This window comes from Peromyscus eremicus, chromosome 1, assembly GCF_949786415.1.
Source record: "Peromyscus eremicus chromosome 1, PerEre_H2_v1, whole genome shotgun sequence".
Lineage (NCBI taxonomy): Eukaryota > Metazoa > Chordata > Mammalia > Rodentia > Cricetidae > Peromyscus > Peromyscus eremicus.
In genome coordinates this window covers 142,896,355-142,924,291 of record NC_081416.1, presented here as the reverse complement: position 1 = coordinate 142,924,291, position 27,937 = coordinate 142,896,355, and the positions used below count along the sequence as shown (strand labels likewise).

The 27,937-nt window shown below is 43.7% G+C and overlaps 1 protein-coding gene across 1 annotated transcript in view; it reads right to left on the bottom strand.

Annotated features, from left to right (window-relative positions):
* The window catches only part of Nipa1 (NIPA magnesium transporter 1), a 45,792-nt gene extending 21,345 nt beyond the window's left edge, over positions 1 to 24,447 (bottom strand). Inside the window, exons 1-3 of the mRNA XM_059273706.1 lie at positions 24,288 to 24,447; positions 1,913 to 1,960; positions 261 to 351 (exon numbers count right to left, since the gene is read on the bottom strand). Coding sequence (XP_059129689.1) covers positions 261 to 351; positions 1,913 to 1,960; positions 24,288 to 24,447 — 299 coding nt within the window. The remainder of the gene's footprint in view (positions 1 to 260; positions 352 to 1,912; positions 1,961 to 24,287) is intronic.
* Positions 24,448 to 27,937: the final 3,490 nt, after the last annotated feature.

Here is a 27,937-nt window from a genome sequence, read left to right as displayed (position 1 = left end):
CACTGATAACCATGAATAAACTAGAATTCAAAATACAATAAAGTGAGCTCTTTACATAGAAATACATTTAAAGAATGCTGGGTGTGGTGTTCCATGCCTTTAATCCCAGCATTTAAAGAGTTAAAATGGAAATATGAAATCTTAAGTACAAAAGACCTAACTTCATCATCAATTTTATTTTTTTTAACAGAACATTTATAACAAGTTTTTTTCCTATGTAAGTTGAATATTAACTATCAAAACAGAATGTCAGTTCTCACCCAAATGGTACTCCAAGGGCACCCAAGGGAGTCACCAGGACTGTAGGGACCGCAGTGTAAGCTAGGAAGTTTCCAATCTGGCCAACAGCCACTGTTGAGAGAATCACAAGGACACCACTTACTATTACCAAGCTCCCTTATCAGCGATCAAGAGTTTGCATGAGCCGGGCAGTGGTGGCTCACACCTTTAATCCCAGCACTCAGGAGGCAGAGGCAGGCGGATCTCTGTGAGTTCGAGGCCAGCCTGGTCTACAGAGCGAGTTCCAGAAAGGCACAAAAGCTACACAGAGAAACCCTGTCTCGAAAAAAACAAAACAAAACAAAACAAAAAAAACAAAAACAAAATTAAAAGAGTTTGCACGTTTCTGTTCCAAAAGGGTTTCTTCTTTTGCATCCTTTCTGAGAAAGCGAATCCACATGTTCACACATCCCAAGGGCAGAACTTCACTGGTCTGGGAGTACTCTCAACTCTCTATGGAAATGCTCAGCATTCCCACAGTAACAAGTACAATACTGAATATATTTCCATTCTTTAAATTCTATCTCAAACTATTTTTACTTTTACATTCTTATTTATTTATTTATTTGCCAAAATTTAACATCAAAGTACTACATGGGGTACCATGTAATGCTTGGGCACATACATGTGCTGTATACTATTTCAGTCACGTTAAACATAACTACCTACTCAAACATTTCTCATTGTTTTATGGTGCCAACACTCAAAATGCGTTCTCCTATTTTTATGATATACATAGTAGTTTCAGTACCTACAGACACTATGTATATGTAGATGGAAGAAGCATTTTCTCAGATTAAACTGATACGTGGTTGGAAAAGTATACCTTGAAACCTGTAAATTCACAGGAGTCCACATGGACTCCAGCCAACCTATAAAACACCCTCCCAAGGACTTATGCACACATAGAGCTGTCTATCATTCCTAGGCATCTAGCTGTAACAGATGTAGTAGCACATCAAGGAACCTTAATGCTTTTACCTGTAACTTAACACCCAGGGATCAATCTGTCCTCAACAAGTTGGGCAGAGTTTCCCAACTGCCTTCAAGCGACCTTGGACCCACTCCAGTGTGAGAAGCTGGCCAGGGCTGGGTGATACAGGACTCCGGGTGCTCCACTTAAACAGAGCTTAAAAGGGGATTCCCCAATGAGCTGCCTCAGCCTCAGCTATGAAGCACTGGCTTAAAAGACAGTATATGACAAGGCACATGGTTTTAAAGAAATTATAGTTTTTTATTTATTTTAAATTATGGCACATGATCTCTGATCTGCCCTTTGAGTCGAGAAACTTCTTAGTTAAATCATCTGTGCTTACGAAGCAAGACTGAACATGGTGTTGCACCAAATGCATCAGCTCTGCTACCGAGGATGGAGAAACTGCTTTCATTTCTCCACACCCAGGGCACCGACCTGGTGGGCAGCTGGAGCCTCGGCCGTCTTCTCCCAGGTCAGTGTCCACACTTTCTCATCTACTCTCTCCCAACAGCGAAAGGACAGCTGGCAAAGACAGTGGGTAGCAGGGAGGACCTGCAAAGCCACACTCCTCTTGCCCCTTCCAGCCCCTCACAGATGCATGACTGACTTTGGAAATAAATGAAAAAGACCAGAGTCTTTACTATACAAACCACTTACTTGCAATTGTGCCGGCCCACCACACGATGTCTGTTAAGTAGGAAGTACCTATAAGAAAATGAGAAGAACATCAGAAAAGCAGGTTTATTAGTGGGATGGGGGGGTGTTTTGGGGTTTTGTTTGTTTTTGTTTGTTTGTTGTTTTTTTTTTTGTGTGTGTGTGTGTGTGGTGTCTCCACACGTCTGTAGGGGTGTGCACACCTGTGCACCTGTTTAGACTAGAGAAGGGAATCAAGTATCCTGCTTTATGGTTCTTATTTGCCTTATTTCCTTGAAAGACAGTCTCGTCCAAAACCTAGAATTCAATTTTTTGCTAGGCTGGTAGCCAGCAAACCCCAGCAATTCACCTGTCCCTGCTCTGGGGTTACAGACACTCATGAAGCCATTCCCAGATTTCTACATGGGTGCTACGATGTGAACTCAGGAGCCTCAGTGATTGCACATCAAACAGTTTTACCTACCGAGGCATCTCTCCCGCCTTTGGAAGCAGATTTATATAAACTATATATGGGAGCTGGAGAGATGGCTTAGAAACTAAGGGCACTTACTGCTCTTGCAGAGAACCCAAGCTCAGTGTGTAGCCCCCGCACCAGGCAGCTCACAACTGTCTGTAACTCCAGCTTCAGGAGATTTAACACTGCTCCAGTCTCTGGAGACACCTGAACATGCCATATCCTCATACACACACACACAATTAAAATTCGTTTTAATCTTTTTTAAAAAGCTATAGATGTCACCAAGTAAGAGATTTACAATGACACGTAGGAGAGACATCTTCATATGAAAACTAAATAATAATAATAAAAAAGTGTAACTTGCTTATTCACTTCCTAAGGTATCTTTATCAATGGGTGAGAAGCCACTAGAAGTAGGAGAGTTGTGTTTGGGTGTTTTGTTTTGTTTTCTTAACCAATACCGGCTGATCCCAAAGATAAACAACTTGCTCATACATTGATTTTCTTTGGCTAAATAAGTCACTACTTAAAACACAAATATTCTTGGGACTTACTATCCTATTCTCCTGCCTCATGGGGACTTTTAATTTTAAAATTGTATTTATTATTGCTGTGTATAGGGTTATTTTTTCCTCAGACCCTAACCCTAGGGAGATTGTCAGGTACAGAGGAAACTCCATTTCCCCAAACTGTGGCTGTTAGACTGAAGTCAGCATTCCTCAGGAACTTTGAAGCTGGCTCCCCTCTACCAAAAGAAGCCATTTCCCTTATCCCTGGCAGAAGGGATATATGGCTACCTGTGGTGTCTATCAACATACCAAAGCGCATGGTGGCCTCCAGGCTCCCTCAGTATCTCAAGTACCTGTTACACATTTGGAGTCCAGGAGCCTAGACCTGCTCACCTCCTCCCCGACCCTGAACTTTTCCAGCTCAAAGGCTTCCCTCCCCTCTCTACTCCTTGTCACCCTGCTATTTTGGCTATGCTCCCTCTTTTGCCCAAGTTCTCTTTGCCTCCCTCTCTCAGTCTCCCTTGCTCCACTCTGTCTGCTGGCCATGCTCAGTTTCCTACTTTATCTCTGTGCTCTGGACTCTTGCAAAGGCCTCCGGCGGTTCTCTCCCTCATAGCTACAATAAAAACCTTACTCTTAACCAAACCATGGAGCGGTCATGCTGTCAGTTTATACAGTGATGTCTTATAACCTGGGAAATTATCTCCATATCTTTAGGTTAGTGTGCTGCCTACACTAAATGGTCAGGAAAATTTGAGAAAGGTAGCCTACTACACAGCAAAAGGAAGGAAGGCCTAATGGTAGGGAAGTGGGGAGCAAAGTTAGTTAGGTGTCACCAGGTAGTGTCAGCAGGCAGATGTTGGGAATATTAATAAAAACAAGCCCAGAGCCAGGTACTGGGGTGAACGCTGAAAGATCAGAGAAATAGAACAAGTCACAGCTAACCTCGCCTTGCCAATTCCTCAGCTGATCTTGTTTCCTCAACTGGAAGCCTCTGTGTCCTCATCCGAACGGATTTCAGCTGAACTGCTGATCAAAAGCCTAAAGGCTTAAAAAGGTTCTAGTTCCTGGTCCTCACACCTTATATACCTTTCTGCTTCCTGCCATCACTTCCTGGGATTAAAGGCATGTGTCACCATGCCTGGCTGTTTCCAGTGTGGCTTTGAACTCACAGAGATCCAGATGGATCTCTGCCTCCAGAATGCAAGGATTAAAGGCATGTGCTACCACTGCCTAAACTTATGTTTAATATAGTGGCTGTTCTTTCTCTGACCCCCAGATAAGTTTATTGGGTGCACAATATATCAACCACATGTCTCCCCCCGCTCTGTGTGTGTGTGTGTGTGTGTGTGTGTGTGTGTGTGTGTATGTGTGTGTGTGTGTATGTGTGTGTATGTGTGTGTGTGTGTATGTGTGTGTCTGGAAGTCCATTATTTTCTCTCCCCGTAAGTCCCATAGATTAAACTCAGGTCTTGCAGCTTGCAATGCATGTGCATTAAGCCAATGAGTCATCAGGAGTTCTCATGGGGACTTCTGCAGTTGGAGCAAATAAATCTTCCATTATGAAATGGCCAAGGATGGGATGCTGTGGTTTAAATATGAAATGTCCCCCAAAAGATCATGTGTTTGGACACCTGGTCCCTGGCTTCTAGTGCTGTTGGAGAAGTGAAGCCTTGCTGGAGGAAGTGTGTCACTAGGAGTGGGTCTGAAGTTGAACAGTCTGGCTCTCTGCTCCCTGACTGCAGCTACATGCTGCCTCAGGCACCTGCAGCCATGTCTCTTGTGACATGATGGACTGGATTCCTTCTTAAACTGTAAGGCTTATGAAATAAACTCTCCATTAAGTTGTTTCTGGAAAGGAATTTGGTGACATCAAGTAGCAGAGCAGCTAACAGCAAGGATCACCCACAATGCCACTGTTGCCCACAGCAGGAATCCTGTGAATGAAAAAGATGACTGAGGGTAGAGGGACAGATCCCAGAGGTACCAGGACAAATGTATGAAAGAAGCATTATTGGAAGCATTATTGAGGGGAAATGGGAAACAGGAAACTTTCTTGAACACTGGGTACATAGGGAATAAAACTACATCATCACAAAGAAAGCACAATACGGCTTGGTGGTGGCACACATCTTCATCCCAGCACTCAGGAAGCAGAGGCAGGTGGATCTCTGTGAGTTCCAGGACACAGAGAAACCCTGTCTCAAAAAGAAAGAAAGAAAGAAAGAGAGAGAGGTGGGAGGGGGGAGAAGGAAGGAAGGAAGGAAGGAAGGAAAGAAGGAAGGGAGGAAGGGAGGAAGGGAGGAAGGGAGGAAGGGAGGAAGGAAGGAAGGACAGTACATAGATGACCCATAACGGTAACAGAGGCCCGATCTTGGTCTCTTCTGGAACCTGGACCTGGGCCTAGCTCTGCCTCATTTCCAAGTTCGATTGTCTCTCTCATCTAAGGAACTGCCTCTTTTCCCATGCCATGTGGCTTTGTCCAAATCACCGTTTGCAGACACAAAACCCTGGCAGTTTCAGCAGACGTACTCTGAACCCAGCTCTGCACCTGAAACCTCAGACAATCAGGCAGCTGGGAGGGAAGCAGGAAAGGCTACAAACGCTCTCATCCTCCACAGGAGTACCTACCATAGCACTATTTTCTCCTTCCTCACAGACTTGGAAATGACGGGAAAGTCCCCACGGAATGCCTGGTCAAAGTCCGGGGAGTCCAGACGCAAACACTCTTTTCTCATCTCTCCCTTCCATGGTGCCCAGGTTTGGTTCCTACTGCTATGATAAAGACCACCACCAAAACCAACATGCAGAAGAAAGCTTACTTGGCTTACATTTCCCAATCAAAGTTCATCACAGAGATATGTCAGAGCAGCAACTCAAGCAGAAACCTGAAAGCAGGCACTGAAGCAGAAGCCAAAGAGGAACACTGCTTCCTGATTTCCTCTTCAAGGCTTAGTCAGCCTGCTTTCTTATACAACTAAGGACCACTTGCCCAGGGATGGCACCCGGCAGTGGGCTGGGCCATTCCACATCAATTATTAATCAATAAAGATTATATATAATAAAATATATTATTAAATATATATTAAAATAATATAAGAAATGTTATACAGACTTGCTTACAGGCCAATCCGATGGAAGAAGCATTTTCTCAGATTAAACTGATACGTGGTTTGGAAAAGTATACCTTGAAACCTGTAAATTCACAGGAGTCCACATGGACTCCAGCCAACCTATAAAACACCCTCCCAAGGACTTATGCACACATGGAGCTGTCTATCATCCCTAGGCATCTAGCTGGTCACATGGCCGACAAAGATGGTGATGTCACATGCCAGCCAGGGTGGCAGCCCTTATGTGAGGGCAGCATAGTGTTGCTGAATGGCAGCCACATGGCTGCTTATGGTCCCCAATGCTACAGCATCCTCTGAGTAACACCACAGCCCCACACTTTCTCTTACACCACTAGTATTCACTTGTTCACCCCTGCTCGTTCTTCCTTCCAGCTTCCAGGAGGCACAATGGGAATGACCGGGAATGGCAGACTCCTGTAGAACTCTGGGCCAGCAGTTCTCACCTGTACCCTCCACTTGAGATAATTCTCCAAGATGCACTCCTGGCCCAACATTGGGGACAGGGGCTTCAACCTTGGCACCTGCAGCTTCCCAGCAGCTGCCTGCTTCCCATGCTGACACTACTTGGTGAATCCTAAATGACTTTGCTCCCCATACCTTTAGGCTTTATTTACTTCTGCTCTGTCATAGGCTACATTCCTCAAATTCTCCTGTCCATTTACTGTAGGCAATGCTAACATAAGGATATGGAGATAATTTTCCAGGAAATAAGACATCATCTTAAGGGTGAGGTCTAAGGAAAACATTCTGCTCACGTGCATTAAATGGCCATCTAAAAGCAAAAGCCTTAGTCATGCATTCAAGCAAGCTTCTCTGAATCTAGCATCTACTAACTCAAGAGTGGGTGAGTATTCCATCCAGGTGGAAGAGTCTCAGCGCAGAGACATCCCAAAAGAGAGAACAATTTAAGCAACTGCTTCAACCTTTTACCAAGGCAAAAAGTAAACCCAGAAGAACTGGAGATTAAAATTTCTAACTCACTGCAACTATGGTTATGCTCACCCAGAGATGCCCAGGGTTCAAATGACAAAAAAGAGGACATTTTAACCATCAGATCTCCTTGAGGACTCGAGTAAACAAAAGGAGCATTGTTTTCCCATTTCAGAAGCTCTGGTACTTGTCTCTCCCTCCTCAGGATCTTTATGGGAAATCTGCCTTCATTTCCCTTGGACATTACAACACATCTTCAGTAAGCGAAGTAAGTTTGATCCTGAGAACATAAAGCAAAAGGAGCTAACATTTTACTGTGACCTCAAAATAAGCTCATGATTGGGAAATTCAGCCAAAGGATGTAAGTTTAAACTACAGCAATATTCTGCAGCAAAAAAAAAAATTCCTAGTGTGTAGGAGTCAAGGGAAATGGTCTGAACTGTCATATGTTCAGGCCCTCATGGCTCTCTACGAGGAAAGGGGGCTATGTAATACAAAAGTAAAAGATGATCCCTGTTGTATCCAAACCCTATTTTTCAAAAAGAACACCAGAGGATAGAAACCCTGTCTCAAAACAAACAAACAATGGACAACAGGACTCAAGGTGAAACATCTCCCATTCCATACAGGCTCACCCCTACCTCCATATTCTATTTATTCCAAGTTACCAGCAAAAAATGGGAACAAGTCCTACAGGCCATACAAAGAGTGGAGCTTCCTATCAGCCATCCTCTTCTGTGCCTATGGCACTCCTGTTGTGGAATATTAGTTGAAGATGTGTTACATTGGTTTATGCTGTGGAATATTTGTTTAATGATGCAAAGATGCACTGCATTCATTCATGTTGCATTTGTTTAACTCTGTGAAGCTGTGTTACTGTGCCTGTCTGAAACACCTGATTGGTCTAATAAAGAGCTGAATGGCCAATAGTGAGGCAGGAGAAACAATAGGCGGGGCTGGCAGGCAGAGAGAATAAATAGAAAAAGAAATCTGGGAAGAGGAGATCAAGGGAGAAAAAGGGAGTAAGAGGCTGGGCAGTGGTGGCACCTGCCTTTAAGTCCAGCACTCAGGAGGCAGAGGCAGGCAGATCTCTGTGAGTTCAAGACCAGCCTCGTCTACAGAGCGAGTTCCAGGACAGGCTCCAAAGCTACACAGAGAAACCCTGTCTCAAAAACACAAAACAAAACAAAAAAGGAGTAAGAGAGAGGACACCAGGGGCCAGCCACCCAGCAGCAAGCCATGGAGTAAGAAGTAATGAAAGGTATATAGAATAGAGAAAGATAAAAGCCCAGAGGCAAAAGGTAGACAGGACAATTTAAGAAAAGCTGGCTAGAAACAAGCCAAGCTATAGGCCAGGCATTCATAAGAAAGAATAAGACTCCATGTATTTGGGAGCTGGGTGTCAGGCCCCCAAAGAGCCAAAAGAATAAGAAACCACTAGACACTCCCTTTAAGAGAAGTGTCTAGACCAGTGGTGAAAGTTTGAGTCCTTTCTCAACCACAGATCTCCAATACAAGAAGCTAGGGATCATTTCTGAGGAAGATCCCAATTTTCTAGTTATTTCTAGACCCTAATTTTAGCTTATAACCTTACATGGAGAAACCTACACTTACACCTGCTTACTTGGATATCCCTGAGGGAAAACAGAGAATCTTGGAGGAAACTTTAAATGTATGCGAACAATTTATTTGGTAAAGTTCTAACATCCACCTCCCAGACCAGGAAACCACTAGCTGGGATTCTAATTCCTCATCAGGGAATCATAGGTATAGGCAGATGATAGAAAAACCTTGTTGCAGGAATGAAAAGTTAAATAACCATGACAACATCAGTGAAGATACTTGCAGAAAGGAAGAAAACCCTGACCTATTTCCCAGCGGGCTAACTAAGGTTTTCAGGAATTCACCAACATGGACCCTATATTCTTCACAGTATAAGCTCTTCTGGGTCAACATTTTATTATCCACCAGCACCAGACATTAAAGAATGCCTCAGAAACTAAAGATGAGAGCACAGAACCCTCACACTTAGCTGTTGGACATTTCTCTCTTCATGTTCAACAGCCAAGATCTAGAGGAAGACCAAAAGGAACAGATGATTACACTTGTCCCTGAAGGCACTGGCTAGATCTATCCAAAAGACCCACATAAGCTCAGAGATTTCGGGGGGGGGGGAGGGAGAGGGAGAGTCACATATCAGATATTTACATTACATTTACATTACAGTAGCAACATTACAGTTATGAAGCAGCAACAAAATAATTTGATGGTTGGGGGTTACCACAACATGAAAAGCTATACTAAAGGGTCAAAGCATTAGGAGAACCACTGGTTTACCCTGAACCTAGGTTTGTTTATTTTGCTTTTGAATAAAAAGACCAAATTACTGGAGCTTTCCAGCAGTATATGAAGACAACCCTCTACCAAGAGTTCAGAAACAGGCCCCATATTTTGCTACATTGTTAGAAATAAACCTTAGAGCCTAGTTTTGGCAAAAGGAGCCATTCTACAATATGTAGATGATGTTTTAATTTGTACTAGAGAAAGCTCAGACCAAGTTACCACCAAATACCATCAAAATTCTAAACCTTTTGACCTTTCAAATCCACCAGATATTGAATAATAATAAGAAGAAGGGGCTGGAGAGATGGCTCAGAGGTTAAGAGCACTGACTGCTCTTCCAGAGGTCCTGAGTTCAGTTCCCAGCAACCACATAGTGGCTCACAGCCATCTGTAATGAGATCTGGTGCCCTCTTCTGGCCTGCAGGCATACATGCTGTATACATAATAAATAAATGAAGGATGAGGAGGAAGAGGAGGAGGAGAAGGAGGAGGAGAATGCTTAATTCAAGCAATCCTTTAATCAGATAAAGTGTGCCCTCATAGAAGCCACAGTGCTAGGCATACTCAATCTCCAAAAGCACTCTCTGTTATTTGTTTCAGAAAAGCAATCTTTTGGTATTGATTGAATATATAAAACAGGACTGAGACATGTGGCCTAATTTTCAAAGAAACTACACATCCAAGCATCAGAATTCCCACCCTATCTAAAAGCTATGGTCACTGCAACACTATTAGTTGAAGAAGCTTCTACAGTGTAGTACCTACACTGTCTTTGTGGCTACCATTAGAAGTCCTCATACCCCAAGAGGTAAAGGATATATTAGAACTAAAGGAGCACTAATGGTTGACCAGAAGTAGACTTAAAATAATATCAAGCAATTGTCCTTGACAACCTAGAGGTAACTATTAAAATGGTGACAGTCTGAAACCCCTTCTAATCTGGCATACCTGGGTATTGAAATGATCTCACTTGTGTCAACTAGATTTATTTGAATGATCAGCTGCTGGATAATGCAGAAGAGATATAGTTGTGTTTTAAATGGAGAGTGTAAGACAACATATGCAGTGGTCAGCTAGAGAGGAGTAATTGATACCTCCCTATTACCACCTTCCACCCAAGCCCCAAAGGCAGAACTAATAGCCCTAACAAGGAAACTCATTCTAAAGAAAGGGAAGGGGAAATAACATCTACACTGATTCAAAGTATGCCTTCATGACCTTACATGTGAACTCTGCATTTGGAGAGAGTGTAGACGGTTAATAACTAACAATCTGTCCATAATACATGAACAATAAATACTACATCTAGTGGAAATCATTCAACTCCTAAATAAGTGGTATTTGTCCAACTGCAAGAGCTATCAGGACATGTTTAATGATACCCAAGGAAATAGGCTGACCAAAAGAGAGGCAAAAAAGGTAGCCTTACAAATCCCCCAAGAATTGACACGTCCCTTCCAAACACATACGTGCAGCCAGAGTGTATATCCCAGGAGTTGGAAAGGGCTGTCACAGAGAACAACCACAGGGAATCATGCATCTCTGTGGGGAATAAAATACTATTACTCCAGACCCTAGAGTAGAAAATAATCAAGGGAATACATGACTCAGGAGAGATGCCGCTTTGGGCATGGTAATTTAACTGTTCCAGAGATGAAGACTGACTGTCTGAAGACGGTGTCTGAAGCCCATGCTGTCTGCATACAGAACAACTGTCCTCTGGACTCCTTGAGCCAATTCACATGTGACGCACTTATACAAGGAAGGACTAGAAAACAAATGTGCCCTCTGGAGCCAGCTTCAGGAACCTGCTGATGTTGGTAGACACGGTCACTGGCAGGAAACACACTTTCCCCACTAGGACTACAAAGGCTGCAAAGGCTGCAAAAGGAGCAAAAGGACTTCTAAAAGAAAGTACCAAAGGCTTTGCCTTCATACTCATTACGGAGCACAACGGACTGTCTTTTATATCAGAGAAGACCTGGTCTATATTGAATTCCTGGGAACTAAAAACTATCTATACTCCATGAAGGCCACAGCTCTCTGGCATATTTCAAAGACCAAAATATTAAACTGATCCTAACAAAACTTTGCCAAGAAACCTCTTTTTAAAAACAATGACTAAAGCTGTTGTCCATTGCCCTCATGAGACCTGGAACAGCTCCAAACTCTTAATGCCAGCCTCAGTCCCTGTGAGTGACAGGGAAGGCCTTTTAGTCTTATATCCTGAGGCCAATCACAACATGTAACATTTAATAATACATAATTATATACGTTATATTTAAACCTAGGGCCTACAGGAAAGTGGAAGCAAAATTATATCCAGCTCCAAAGACTGGGCCACAAAAAGTGTAGTCCCTGAGGACCAGATCCTCCATAAAACCTGGAAAGAAGAACCAATGAAATTATTGGGTCCTCTATAGAAGGGACCTTGCCTTCTATGTACTCTCAAGGCTGTCAAAATTCTAGAAATCATCAACTGGGATCTGTCTCCAGGATAAAATTAGTAACCTCAACCAAGAAGTCCCATATGAAGACTTGGAGACAATCAACTATCTCCAACTTTCCTCAATGAACATAGGTAAGTAACACCCTGATGACCACTCACTCAGGCATTCTGAAATGCTCCCAGTCTGTAGGAATCATATGTGTAGGAATCATAACCCTGAACCAATGCATAAGAGCTTGTGTGCTCTAAGACAGAATTGTGGTGATATATTGTGTACCAAATAAAGCTTGCCTGAAAATCAGAGGACAGAGGCAGCCACTAGATTAAACATAGAGGCCAGGCAGTGGTGGCACATACTTTTAATCCTAGCACTGGGGAGGCAGAGATCCATTTGGATCTCTGTGAGTTCAATGCCACCCTGAACTACATGACATTGATTCAGTCTAGGAGAGAAACAGAGCCAGGTAGTGGTGGCACACACCTTTAATCCCAGTACTTGGGAGTTACACACCTTTAAACCCAGCACTTAAGATCTCATGCCTTTGCTACCACTGTTTGGGAAGCACACATGCTTCCCAGCACTATGAAGAAAGTGAAATAGCTAGGCAGAGAAAGGCATATAAGGCATGAGGAGACAGGAAAGAGCCCTCTTTCAGCTGAGGACTCAGAGGCTTTCAGTTAGAGGATTTGTGGAGATAGGATCTCGCCTTCCATTCGGCCTAAGGATTCGGTAGTGTTGAGAAGTTTCTCTAGTGGCTTGTTCCTTTGTCTCCCTGATCTTTCAGCACTTACCCCAATATCTGGCTCCAGGTTTTTATTATAAGGCCATTTAGGATTCGTGCAACATAGAATAATTTCTCCTGCTCCTCTTTCTACAGGAATAAGCCACCTTAGTTAGCATTTTAAATAAGATGGCCAACCTCACCAACTCCTCTCATTTTTGGCTTTGTCCTACCAGAAACAACTACCCTTTAGAAGCCCACCAATTGGTACAGAGGAAGTGGCCCTATATACATACTTTGTATATACTGTATTCTGTTAAACAACCATTAACAGAAGGGTAGAAGTAGCCAAAGTATCCAGCCTTCCTCAAAGATTCAGGAACAGCTCCCCTGTTTCCACTACAGCACTAGAAAAAGATCAAAGGGACCTAATTTGGTCACAAGAAGCCACTGTACAACATGTAGGTAATATTTAATATGTAGCCCTACCAGAGAAAGTACAAACCAAATACCATTGGGATCCTAAGCTTTCTGAACATTTGAGACTCCCAGGTCTCCTCCTAAAAGGGTCCAAATCAGCCCTGAGTACAGGCTCGCCCTCCAAGCACCTTTGCTTATTATCCTGGTGCAGAACACCAGGTTTGTCTTTAATGCTGCTAAACTCTAACAACTCCAGATGCTTTAGACTGGACTCATACCCCTTTCCTAGCCAAACTGTACATACTTTTCTGCTCCACTCTTTTGCTCACTATAGACCTGGAAAAGAACACTCATCAGTAACCATACAGCCTAAACACTTATAATTTCCTCTGCCAAGCAAATATTCCATTACTTTGAATTCAGCCACACTTAAATTCTTAGGTCATGGGCAGAACATAGCCAGTTGCTTTGACCAAATGTAACACAAATTATTTCTAGAGTCTATATCCCCCTCTGAAACTTTATGAGCTAGGTATCCCCTATATTTGTCTTTCAGCATCCTGGGCTTCTGATCCATCACAAAAACAACCTATTGAGCTAGACCAATAGCATTCCAGAGCTTCACTGGCCTGAAGTCTCACACTCTTTCACATACCTCATGGAAATCGGGTCTAAAGGCTGAAGAACCACATGGTCATGTTTATCACAGAAACAGACACAAACTGAGCAAAGTTTATTCTGGCTCTTGTTTTAAGAGGGGACACAGTCCACACAGATATGAGAGCATGGCAGTAGCAGTGTGAGCTAGCTGGTCACACTGTGTCTGCAGTCAGAAAGCAGGGAGTGGATAGAAGTGGGGCCAGACTAAAAAGCCACAAGACCTGTGTGCTGGTTGCAATATAACTGGTCCCCCTAAGCTCATAGGGAGTGGCACTATTAGGAGGTGTGCCTTTGTTGGAGTAGGTATGACCTTGTTGGAGGAAGTGTGTCACTGTGGGGACAGGCTTTGAGGTTTCCTATGCTCAAGCTACACTCAGTGTAGACTCAGCTCATTTCCTGTTCCCTGCAGATCAAGATGTAGAACTCCCAGCTCCTTCTTCAGCACAATGTCTGCTTGCATGCTGCCATATCCCACCATGATAATAATGGACTAAGCCTCAGAAACTGTAAGCCACCCAATTAAATGTTTTCCTTTAAAGAGCTGCTGTGGTCATGGTGTCTCTTCACGGCAATAGAAACCCTAACTAAGGAAACCTGCTCATAGTGGTCTCTGCCAGCAAAGGTCAACTTCCTAAAGGTTTCACAATATTCAAAACAGCATCAAAAGTTGGTGACCAGCTGTCCAAACACCTGACATGGGACATTTCACATTTAAACGCCAATAACCTTCTATAATTAGAACTGGCCCAATGTTGTCAGTGACAAGGGCAATGGTTCCCTGGGCTCTTCACTTTCTCTACCCTGGCATTCTCAATATCAATAACTTTCAGAGGACAAATGTTATTAATGATTCAAAAATGGTAATACTACCAAAGTCGGGGGGAAACTGGGATACTAGGTACCTAGAAATAAAAATGTGACAGGTTTTGGCAGTCCTTTTAACAAAGAGTTCTACTAAATTCCCAGCATTCCATGCCTTATTATTCTCCGTAGGAGCTTCTATTGGTATTTAGGTCACTCTCACCTTTTAAGCCAATATCATATTTACAGGTTTTTTTCTACACATGAGCATTATGACAGACCTTCCCCAAGCATGAAGCTCCTATGCATGTAATACGTGTCCCAAACTCACAGTTGGTAAAGCCCCTGAACATATCCCAGAGACACTCAGTCTAAGAGTAAAATGTGTACACAGCTGTGTACATCCACCCATCTGTGCCAGGTCCCTACCCAGGTCACTACCCAGATTCCTTTCTCCTCCTTCATCGAGGGGCTACATGGAGCCTGCGTTCCCTCTCATTTTAAAACCACTGGATTTCTTCAATTTCATCCTCAAAGGAAACTGTCACTAAAACTCCTAGTCACAGGTGTGACACCATCAGGGTACCTGTTCAAGCCTTATCCACATTTCTCTTCCCAGGCGATTCTTGTCCTCTATCACTTACAGATTCTCTGGCCTGGACAAGAATAGGAAGCCACAAAAATGAATGTTTGAGATTCTTCTGTTTGTTCCAACTTAGTCATTGTTGTAGGTCATTTTTGTTTGGTTATTTTTTTAATTTTTATTTATTTTTGTCAACTGTACACATGGTAGAGTCATCTGGGAAGAGGCATCTCAATAGAGACAAATACTTCCATCGGATTGCCTGTAGCCAAGTCTGTAGGGCACTTTTTTGATTAATGATTGATATGGGAGGGCCCAGTCCATTGTGGGTGGTGTCACCTCTGGGCAGGGGTCCTGGGTTAGGTAAGAAAACAAGCTGAGCAGGCCAGTAAGCAGCACTTGTCAATGGCGTCTGCTTCAGTTCCTGTCTCCAGCTTCTTGTTGTGACAGTCCTCTGACCATGTTGGTTTCGGAAGGACTGGGAATAGAGTTTGGAGTGTTGGGCTGAAAGAGGAATGGGCTGATGTGGGAGTGAGACAGGAATGATGAGAGAGAAGCACATGATGGAAGCCCAGCTTTTGAAGTTTCAGAAGGAAGCAAAGACGATCAAGGTCAGTCGTGTGATATTCTGAATTAAGAATCTTTGGTTCTATTCATCTTATACTGAAGAATCAGCCGTGGTTAAGAAGAGACCAGAACCACTGAAGTGAAAGTTTTGCTTCACTGGGACAATGGATGCTGTTCAGCTGGAACTGAGAAATTAAGAAGACCCCAGCACCAATGAGGATATTTAAGTCTGGGAGTACTTCCTGGTTATGAAGGCATGAAAGGGTCATGGAGAACAGCTGAGGCTTGGCACTGTGCGCCAGGCCTGAAGTCCCTCGAGAATGGCCAGGAAAGGTCACCGGTGAAGGCGAAGCAGTAGAAGGTCCAGGACTGAAGTGGTCACAGAGAGAAAAATCAGGACTGGCACCATGTGGCTGGGTCAGAGTCCCCAAGAGAGCCCAGGAGAAGCTATTGGTGAAAGTTTAGTCCAGCTGCAGCAGGAGACTCCAGTTTTTCAAACATGACAGTACCAGGGCTGGAGAGACAGCTCAGTGGTTAAGAGCACTGGTTGTTCTTCCAGAGGACCTGGGTTCAATTCCCAGCTCACAGCTGTCTCTAACTCTAGTTCCAGAGGATATGACACCCTCACAGAGGCATACAACAAGCAAAACACCAATATATATAAAATAAATAAATCATTAAGAAATAAGCTTTAAAAAAAAAAAAAGACTGTACCAGTGTATGACCATGAAGGACAGCAGCAGCTGTGGGTGGAGCATGCATGAACCAGGAGACAAGCTGCCTGTGCTGCAGAGGATGGAGAGGGAGAAGTGCTCCAGTACAGGAGTCCAGAATGAACGGTTCTGAATGAAGCCCAGATATGGACCAGTGAACTAGTGACACTGTTGGAGTTTAGTTTAGCTTGGTTTGATTGTGACTATGTCCCAGTTAGTCCCTCTTAGAGTAGAAGGCATTTGTCTGTCTGTCTGTCTGTCTGTTTTTACAAGTCTGCAGTTAAGAGATTTTAGAATTTTACAGAGACTTTCGATATTCTGGAGAAACTCTGGATATTCTGGAGTAGTTTTGAATGTTAAGGTGACTTTGCTTTAAAGAGACTGAACTTTAAAGACTGGAACTTTTAAAGTTTGGAGTATGTCTTATATTGTGATGCTGATATTAATACAAAATCTTGGGAACAAGAAAGGAAAGGTTATGTTTTAACAGTGATGAGTTTGTGCACATTATGTCAACAGGGGTCATTGTGCTGGCTGGTTTTGTGTCAACTCAAAACACACTAGAGTAATTGTGGAAGGGGGAACCTCAATTAATAAAATGCCCCACCAGATTGGTCTGTGGGCAAGCCTGTGGTACATTTTCTCAATTTCTCAGATACCCTGCAAGAACTCTGAGAGGTTACTGTACAAAGGTGGGAATGTTGGAAATGCCATGACTATGGAATATCTGCCAACGAAAGCTGCAGGCACTAAGTGGAACCTGCATGAGGGAAGTCACATGTGCTGTTGGGGGCAGAGCTGGAGGGGCAGTCTTGCTAACGTCACTGGGGCCTAGGTGATCCTATCATGAGGCTCAGCAGTTCCTGGAGGAGCAGAATTTGTTATTTGGTCCATCTGGGATGAATCTTGCTCTGTGCCCAACCTTCTCTTGCTATGTCCCTACACCTTCCTTTTGGAAAGGAAGTTATTTACTCTGTGTTATTGTGTGTTGTAAGTATGTGCCTTGGTTTTTATTTTATTGTATTGTATGTATTTGTGTGTATGTGATGGGGGGGGGGGGGACACGTGCCACAACCTGAATGTGGATGTCAGAGCACAACTATGTGGAGTTGGATCGCCCCTTCCGTCTTTGCAGAGATTCCAGGGATCAAACTCAGGCCAAGAGACTTGTAAAGCAAGCACCTTTACCTGATGAGACATCTCAATGGCCCATTTTCTTTCTTTTTTAAATGTTTTTATCTGAGCTCAAAGTTTTAAAAATTGTCTTGAGTTTCAAAAGACAGTGTAAGGACTGTTGACTATGGAGTAAACCTGCTGTGAGGGCACCAGGTAGATAGAAGTAGGAGAATCAGAAGTTCAAAGTCACCCTTAACTTCATATTGAGTTTGAGGCAAACCCAAGATATATATGTGAGACCTTGACTGTCTCCAAAAAAAAAATTTAAAAAAAAACACTACAGGAATGTTTATGGGATGCATTTTGCACAGTGCCAATAGCTCCACTCCAGTATTAATTTTCTTAGTTCCTTCTCTAATTACTGTGATAAAACACCCTGATAAAGGCGACTTAAGGAAAGGGTTTCTTGTGCCTCCCGGTTTGAGGGTACAGTTCATCACAGCTTAGTTTCTTTCCTCATGACTGTGACCACACGCTTGGCAAGAAGCACCATAAGGAAGGAAACATTTATTTTGGTTTCCAGTTACAGTTAGACGGATACAGTCCATCATCGCAGGGAAGACCTCCAACAGTAGGAAGCCAGCTGATCACATCCCATCCAAAATCATGAAGCAGAGAATGAACAGGAGATAGGCTGTACTGAAAAAACCTCAAGGCAGCCAGGCAGTGGTGGTGCATGCCTTTAATCCCGGCACTGGAGAGACAGAGGCAGAGACAGTAGGGTCTCTGTGAGTTCGAGGTCAGCCTGGTCTACAGAGAGGAAGTTCCAGGACAGCCAGGACTCTGCCCAGGCCCTCCCTAGGACAACAGACTGGAGCTCCTTCAACTGTGAACTGAAACTACCCTCCCTTAGGATGCTTCCTGTCAGGCAGATGTTCACAGGAAACAAGAAAAGTAACTAATATACCACCTTAACTAGTTCCTAGTGTACAGTTCAGTGGGGTTAAGAACAATAGTGCTGCTGGTCAACAGTAACTCATCTTGGCGAGCAGTGGTGGTGCACACCTTTAATCTCAGCACTCAGGCGGCAGAGGCAGGCAGATCTTGAGTTGAGGCCAGCCTGGGCTACAGCATGAGTTTCCAGGACAGCCAGAGCTACACAGAGAAACCTGTCTCAAAACACCAAAATAGTAATAGTAATAATAATAGTAATGACTCATCTCTAAAATGCTACTGACCTGGAAATCTGGTTTGTGGAATATTCCTTTACACTGTGTGAAGATAGGTCACTGTGACTGGTTTAATAAAAAGCTAAGCAGCCAATAGCTAGGCAGGATTTTCAGGGCAGAGAGAATGCGGAGAAGAAGAAGGCAGAATCACCAGCTAAACACGGAGGAAGCAGGAAAGTAGCATGGGCAGTACAGAGTAAAGGTTATAAAGCCATGAGGCAGAAAGTAAATTAATAGAAATGGGTTAATTTAAGTTATAAGAGCTAGTTAGAAACAATCCTGAGCTATGGGTCAAGCTTTCATAATTAATAAGAAGTCTCCATGTGGTTATTTGGGAGCTGGCTGGTAGGACAGAAAAATCCATCTATACTCTGGGCCTACTCCCCATTCTTCTCTTATGCCACTCTAGGGGGTAACCATTAGTATGCTTTCCATCTGTCCATAATTTTGAACTGCTCTGAGGACCTCATTTAAATAGAATCAAACAGTAGTGTCCTTTTAAGACAGGTTTATTTGACTTAGCAGAATGTCCTCAAGATTCATCTATGTTATAATGTGTCAAAATGTCCTTTTTAAAGGCTGAAGGATACTCAACTACATTCTGTCATCTCCTCAAGTGTGGGTCTAGAGTATCCTTCAAAGGGGCACATGTTCAAGGCTTAGTCCCCAGCTTGTAGCATGGTTGGAAGGTAGCAGAGCCAGTAACACACAGGGCTAGTGGATGGTCTTGCCCTTGAAGGAGACTGTGGAACTCTGGGTCCTTCCTTCTTCCCTCTTTCTCTTTCAGGCTCCTGCTTGAGGTAAGTGAAATGAAACTTCCAAAATTATGAGACAAAGTAAACTTTTTCTTATTAAATCATCACAGGTTCTCGCTCAGTAACAGAAAACCCACTAGCACACCACTATCAGCTCATGGGTTGACTCACTCCCATCTGTGGGCTCTGAGAATACTACTTTTACAAACAAAAGTACAAAAATCTTTTGAGTTCCTGCTTCCACTTCCTGTAGGCATGGCCAGAATATCCGAGGTCTTTGCATAATCCAAGAAGCAGAACTTCTGGATCAAATGGTAATTCTATAGCTAACACTTTGAGGAACAAACGTGCTATGTTCCAAAGCAGCAGCATCGTTTTACATCCCCACTAGCAATACACAAGAGTTTTAAATTCTCTAATTCCTGGCCAATACTTGTTTTGCATTTCCTCACTGGCAGCTATTCTTGTGAGTATAAGGTAGCATTCGATTGCGGTCTTGATTTTAAAAGAGCAACCAGCTGTTGCTGGTCTACAGCATCCTGCAGAGATTTCGGTGACTAATTATGAAGCACCCTCAGTGAGTTTTGAGTAGCCGCCTTTTCTGAGTTTGGTCTCCAGGCAGCCTTGGTCTCTCTTTATCACCATCCCTCGTGTACAGCCTCTCAGTGACAACCAGCCTCTGTCCCTCCTCTAACTGGCTATCACTCTGAAAGCTATGGATACCAAGAATTTGTTCTTATCAGACTCAAACAGAACTGGAGCTGGCTCATGCCTACCTGCTTGAGGTAAGTGCCTTCTCAAGGATTTTCTAAAGTCCCACCAGAGATTCCTCCTCACAAACCTGGGCAGTACAGCTTCTCTTCTTTTCCTAATCACTTATGTACTTGGCTCTATGAGACAGGTCTCGATACACACACAGCCCAGTCTAGCCTGGAACTATGTAGGCCAGGTCGGCTTCAAATAATCCCGCCGGTTCAGCTTCCTGAGTAGTAGGATTACAAGCATGCACCACCACACTTAGTCAATACCATTCATTTTCAACATTCTTAAGACCACCTCAATTCAGAGACGCTTTCTCCAGACAGAACACTGCCAGCAAGAGCCCCTCTACCAATGAGCTGACATCAACACTTGCCCAAATTCCCAAGACCAATGAACCCTATACTATGTGGAAATTTCTGCCTTACCATCCCACACTCCCCCCACCCCCCCTTACCACACCCCCGTGCCTCAAATCTCCTTGAATATACTCAGAGTTTACTATGGCATACCTAGTCCCATTACAGTGCTCTGTTTTTCCGCCGAGACAGGGTTTCTCTGTGTAGCTTTGGCACCTTTCCTGGAACTCGCTCTATAGCCCAGGCTGGCCTTGAACTCACAGAGATCCACCTGCCTCTGCCTTCCGAGTGCTGGGATTAAAGGTGTGCACCACCACCACCTGGCTCATTACAGTACTCTTTAACATTCTGAAATAAATATTATTTTTGGAGAATGTCTAGTTGCTGTTTAGATAGTCTTATGGTTTGGACCTTAAATGTCCATCAAGGGACCAGACGCTGCAAGTTTGGTTACTAGCTCATGGTACAACTGGGAGAAAAATAAAACCTTTAGAAGGGGCTCAGTGAAAGGAAGTTGGATTATCTGGCACATACTTCAGAGGGACTGTCGGACTCTTTTTCCTCTCTGTTTCCCAGCTGCCTAAGGTGAACAGGCTTCAGTCAGCACATTCCAACACCCATAATATGCTATGCTGCCACAGGCCCAAAACGACAAACCCAAACCTCTAAGACTGCGAGTTCAAATAAACCTCTCCTCTTTTTAATTTGTTTATCTCAGCTATTTCCACAGCAGCAAAAGGCTACCAAAGGTTGGTACCACACCTGCCTTCCTACCTGCTGGTTACCTAGTCCTCTGCAGGCAACCCCACTTCCATGGGGCTCTAATTCTGGACACTTGGGGCAGCTAGCTCTCTACATACAATGATTCAAACAAGTCTTTTAAAGAATATATCTGCAGAGCTAGGGATGTAGCTCAGCTGATAAGAGAGCTTGCCTAGCAAGCATAAAACCTCAAGTTTGATTCCCCCAACACTGAATAAACAGGGCATAGCAATCCATAATTATAATCCTAGCATTTGGGAAATGGAAGCAGGAGGATCAGAAGTTCAAGGTCATCCTCAGCTACCAGGTAAAGATCAGCCTGGGATGCATGACAACCTGTCTCAAAAACAAACAAAAAGTCCATACTGAACACGTATGAACTTTTTCCTTGTCATTATTCCCTTAAATGACATAAAGTGTAACAACTATTTACGTAACATTTACTTTATGTTTTATAAGTCATTAACAGATTATTGGAAGTATAAATATAAATTAAGTATAAAATGTAAATAGAAGATGTCATAAGTTATATGCGAATGCCATACCATATAAAGCAAGGGATTTGAGCATATGCAATTGGGTCTTTTCTAGGGTCCTGAACAAATGCTTTGTGAAATATATTGAGTGAGAGCTCTTGGCTCAGGTCCCACTCACATGTCATTCGAAGGCACGATAAAGAAGCTTGGGAGTTGAATCTTGAACCTGTGCTTCAGAGGGCACTCTCCAGTCCTCCAGGAGTTACAGTAGGCCATTCATGGAGAAGGTCCTTTAAAGGTGAACTTCAAAGCCAGAGGTCCCCAACCCTCTCCGTTGAAGAACTACAATTAGCATTTAGCCTCCCCGAAGCTTGGACTTTCTAGAAGTGCTACCACCTGTCAATTATAAAGGTATGATCTTCTAAGGAAGCATAGTTGATTACGATATAAGAAACCATAAGGTTTAGTCTCCCTTAACTAAGAACTTGGCCTTCTAGTTCTTATGTACCACCTTTTCCTCTCTTCTTCCAAGTCAGTATTCTGATGGTTATCAGCTCTGTTGGTCATTAAGTAGATATCGTAAAAGATGATGGGGAGTTGGTTTTTACTTTGTTTTATGGGGGCTCAGAGGCTCACTATGTTACTCAGGCTGGGATTATAGGCACATGCCATCATATCTGCCGAGAATAGATTTTAAAACGGTTGTAGCTTCAGTATCTACAATAGTATATAACACAAGAGTTTCAAAAATATCTGTTAAAGTAGATGGACTAAAGTCTTCTACCACCAAGAGTGGTTGGAAATGTAAAACTAATGAATATTGCATTTCTACTTTATTATTAATTTAAAGGCATAGTATGGACCCATGTGTGAGAGCACAGCTGTAATCCCAGATACTCAGGATGTTGAAGCAGGAAGATCATGAGTTTTGAGACCAGCCGGGCTACACTGTGAGAGACTATTTTCTAAAGTACATACATACAAAAATTACATAGTATGTAGGTATAAATAAAAACATCCATGTCCTTGGTTCTTAAAAATATGGTGCTTAGGATTAGGCCCAGGACCTCAAAAACAATTTTAGTTTCTTGTTTCATTTTGTTTTTTAATTCAGCAGTTCCTGCAACACAAAAACTGAGCTGAAACAACACATTTATTCTTGCTAACCAATTAGTTTACCTTTTTAATGTATTTTTCTAACTAAAGTCTGCACTCAGATTTCTTTTGTTTTCCTCTAATGTCTTACATTTGATGGTATGCCTTCTGATTCCTTCCAGCTATGAGAGCTCCTCAGATTTCACAGCCTTGATTAGACCAGCCAGGTATTTTTGTATGATGTTCCTCAGCTGAGCTTTGTGTGGTTTGTGTCGTGTTTCTCTCAGGGTTATCCTGGAGTTGTGGGATTTGCAAAAAGACCACACAGGTAAAGTACTCTTTCTCACACAATCCCATCAAAGGCGCGTGTGTTTTTTACTTTTTAGTCACAACAAACACCTTTGCTCAATCTTGATGACTGTACAAATGGACAGAGTCCCTAAGTGTAGTTGCCAAGTGTATCAGACGTGTGTACATGAGAGACATATCTGCATGCTTGGGAAATCATACTTGGTTTGATTTAGGTTTTAGTATTGCAATTTTTTCATTTTGAAATTAATTTCTTTAAAGACTGCTAGTTTTGAGCTTTCACTCAAGACTATCAGTTCTTTGTCTCTTTTCTGAAGGTCCTTGGCTCCCTAGCCAGGTCAGTCAAAGTTTCAAATGTGTTCTGGAATCGGAACTATTAAATGTATTTACTTCCCATACGCTGGCAGCCAGGTCCTTACCCCTCGAGCTCTTGAGGTTGTGGCTCCAACCACAAGCCTTTCTCGGTCTTTCTGAAAGCTATGTTTACTTGCCCCTTCAAAGCATTCTGCCTCTTGCGTTCAGTGCCTGTCACAGGCCTCTCAACACAAATGACATGACAGGGACAAAGAAGGGCTCTGTGCCTCATCCCACTTCTGTATCACAAAGGAGTGGTATCTGGTGACATGTAGACCCAGGTCATGCTCGCAGGCCCATTTGCACGCCTGTTTTACGTTTTCTTCACGCTTCAGATGGTTGAAATGTCAACCAGAGGTAAGCCAACAAAGGACCCCGGGGCAAAAGCCGCTGGGAAGAACAGTCCTTGCACTGAAGGTGAGAGTGGGCACCTCGGTGGCGCCTGCACTTCCTGCGGGCCCACCACACACACCCTTACTTCTTCACACTCCCAAGTGCTTGCCCAAAAGCACCCCAGGCCCAGGCTACAGCAAGGCAGGCCTGGCTCCACCCACCTCTGCATGTTATGAATAGAAACCTCTGCCTGACAGTGTGCCGGCCTCTGGGCAGCAGGGCTCCGAGCCTAGCACCGGTCCCGATGCTCCGCTGCGGGGTGGGGGTGGAGGACTGGACCGGTATAGGAATGGGGCAAGAAGTCCTGTGAAGGGCTCCCGAAAGACTGAAGAAGGCCTCTCCGGCCACTGAGAAGGGAGAGAGACCACGCGGGACGCAGCGAGGATGCCTGCGGGGCAGCCTGCAGAGCCCGCCCGTGCGCCGCGCTCCCAGGCTCCCGCGGCAGCAGAGCGCGGACCCCGGCCCGGCCTCGGCCCGCCCTACCTCGCCTTTTAGCGCGCACAATGCCCTTCTTCTGCAGCACGAACGTGGACCCGTTCACTAGGCTCGACACCACGGCCACGCCCAGGCCGAGCGACACGGCGGCGGGGCTCGGGCCGCGCGCCCCCTCCCCGGCCGCCGCAGCCGCCGCCGCAGTCCCCATGCCGCCCGCGCCGCCCTCCGCTGCGCGTGCGCGCCGCGCCCCACGGGCAGGGAGGCGAGCGGCGCGGGGCGGGGCGGGAGCCCGAGCCTAGGGCTCCGGTGGCGAAGTAAGGCGGGGTGGGGAGGGATTGGGGGTGACTGGGGTGCACGCTGTCGGGACTGAGGGCCGGAAAGGCTTCTGAAGTCTGTGTGGAAGCTGAGAGATAATTCGGTAGAGCGCGCTGGTGCAGTGTCTGGAGCAGAAAGAGCTCTACAGTCCTCAGAGCCCAGGGCCTCGGGCGGACATGCTCGGACTGTCCCCAACCTGCACAGGTCCCTCTGGAACGCCGATCCTTGCTACCGACGAGATGCATTCTACACACTGCTCGGCTCTCTGGGAGGTCCGCTGCCTTCGCTCTGGATCAGTGACCTTGTGATCATACTGTGTTATTTAATTTTAATTCTTAATAAAGTACATCAAGATTATAGGAGCAAGTTATTTTGACTCCGCCAACTCTCACCTAAGTGTTGTGGGCGTTTCCCACGTTTTCAAAGGCAATGCTCAATTTTTCTCTTTTATTGAATGTTACAGAGTAATCTATTTCCACGTTCTCACACAATTATTTTTTAATAGCAGTGTAATGTCCATGAAAAGATGATGTAGCAAACTATTGAGCTGTTGGTCGTTAGGTTGCTCCAAGCGTTTTATTTGTTTCTTATTTTAAATCATGCTGTAATGAAAATTTAATTTTAAGAAATCCTTTATTAGCCGGGCTGTGGGGGCGTACGCCTTTAATCCCAGCACCTGGGAGGCAGAGGCAGGTGGATCCCTGAGTTCGAGGCCAGCCTGGTCAACAGAGTGAGTTCCAGGACAGTCAGGGCTACACAGAGAAACCCTGTCTCGGAAAAAAAAAAATAATAAAAATTAAAAAAAGCTACTGAATGAGTCTATCCCATAGAAGTCGCTATTCTTGTAAGCAAGGCACAATGAAACCATTGAACTAGGGTGGAAAAATAATTATTTGGGGACAAACTGCCAGGCTGACTCAGAGACTAGAGAACACCACCCTGTGGAATAAGCCTTGTCAGTTTTATTGGGATAGACTCATTCAGCAGCACTGCTACGCTTTGTCACCTAACAATTTTAACCATTTTTAAATGTGCGGTTGAGTGGCGTTAGCTATGTGCACTGTGCCTACGCCATCATCACCATTCTCCCTGAAAAACGTTTCCATCACTCTCCTTTCCACCTCACTCCAAGCCAAGGTAGCCTCTAATTAGCATTAATGTCTGTGAATGTGCCTGATCTGGATATTTCATGTAAGTGAAATCATGTAATAAATGTCCCTTGTGACTAGTTTATTTCTTGTAGTATATATTCAAGGTTGAAACACATTGTACCATGTTTAAGGACTTTGTTCCTTTTTATGGCTGAGTAATGTTCGGTCATATTCATATGCAGCATTTTGTTAATTTGTTTCATCTGCTAAAAGACATGGGTTGTTTGCGTGTCTCTTTAAAAATTTTTTATGTGTATGTTTGCCTGCATTTATGTTTGTGCACCACTTGTGTTCCTGATATGTGTGGAAGCCAAAAGAGGGCCTTGGTTCCCCCAGAACTAGAGTTACAGATAGTTATGAGCTGCCTGCCACATAAGTGCTGAAAACTAAACCCAGGTCCTCTGCAAAAGTAGCAAGTGCTCTTCACTGCCAAGCCATCTCTCAGCTCCTGTTTGTATCTTTTAACCACTGTGAATTAAGCTACAATGAACACTGGTGTGAAAGTTTATATGAAGTGTCTGCTTTTTTAAAAAATATTTTTATATATGCATGTGTGTGTGTGTGTGTGTGTGTGTGTGTGTATCATGTGCACTTCAGTGCAGGTGCCTGCAGAGGCTGCTGGATCCTCTGGAGCTGGAGTTACAAGCTATTGTGAGCTACCATAGATGCTGGGTACTGAACTCAGATCTTCCACAAGACCAATGCACACTCTTAGCTACTAAAGGATCTCTCCAGCCCATCATCATCATCATCATTATTTGTTGTTATTGTTTGTTTGTTTTTCGAGACAGGGTTTCTCTATGTAAGACATGTGCCACCATGCCCTGTTGTTGGTTTTGTTTACTCTTTACTCTTTTGGCTCTTTGGTCTTTGGTCTTTTGGCGCCCCACCACCCAGCTCTCAAATAATTCACACACAGAGACTTATACTTAATTATGAATGCCTGGCCTTAGCTTGGCTTGTTTCTTGCCAGCTTTTCTTAACTTTAAATTGTCCTGTCTACCTTTTGCCTCTGGGCTTTTTCCTTTTCTTACTTCTGTGTATCTTACTTTCATTCTTATTCCATGGCTGGCTGTGTGGCTGGCCCCTAGCATCCTCCTCTCTTTGTTCTCTTGCTATTTCTTCCTCCTTCTCTCTGATTTCTCCTTCTATTTATTCTCTCTGCCTGCCAGCCCCATCTATCCTTTTTTCTGCCTCAATATTGGTCATTAACTTCTTTATTAGACCATCAGGTGTTTTAGACAGGCACAGTAACACAGCTTCACAGAGTTAAACAAATGCAACATAAAAGAATGCAACACATCTTTGCATCATTAAACAAATGTTCCACAGCATAAACAAATGTAACACATCTTAAAATAATGTTCTACAACAATGTCCAGCTTCATTATCATTTTTTTGTTTTGTTTTTCAAGACAGGGTTTCTCTGTGTAGTTTTGGAGCCTGTCCTGGATCTCACTCTGTAGACCAGGCTGGCCTCGAACTCACAGAGATCCACCTGCCTCTGCCTCCTGAGTGCTGGAATTAAAGGTGTGCACCACTGCCGCTCAGCCATTATCATTTTTAATATTCTTATTAAGCTTATTTTTGACCACTCAAGTGCACATGATCCCCACAGACACATTATGTAATTAAAAGTAAAAATAAATGCTTTTTAAAAGCAGACATTTCATATAAACTTTCACACCAGTATTCATTGCAGCTTAATTCACAATGGTCAAAAGATACCGTTATTTTAGTTCATTATTTTTTAAAGTACTTTAAGCCAGGGGTAGTAGAATAATCCCAGGACTCAGGAGACAAAGATAAGACTATTGCAAATTTGAGGCCAGTGGCACTAAAGTGTCTCAAAAAAGCAAAACAAAATCTGGGGGTGTAGCTCAGTATCAGGGTGATTTTCTAGTCTCTAGGTTCTACTCTTAGCACAGGAAAAAAAAAACAAAAGACACACAAATAATAGTTCTTGAAATAAGCAAATGCTTTCATGGTTAATTCCAGCAAACAAAGGCAGCAGAGCCACAGGAAGTGAAATTGAATGAGAATGGCTTCCACAGGGTCATATGTTTAAACATTTGGTCCCAGTTGGTAAAAATGTTCGGGATTAGGAGGTATGGCCATGTTGAAGGAGGTGTGTGACACACCTGGAGGTAGGTTTTCAGGTTTCAAAAGGCTCTAGCCATTCCCTGTTATCTCTCTCTGCCTCCTACCTGTGCATCAAGATGTGATCTCTCA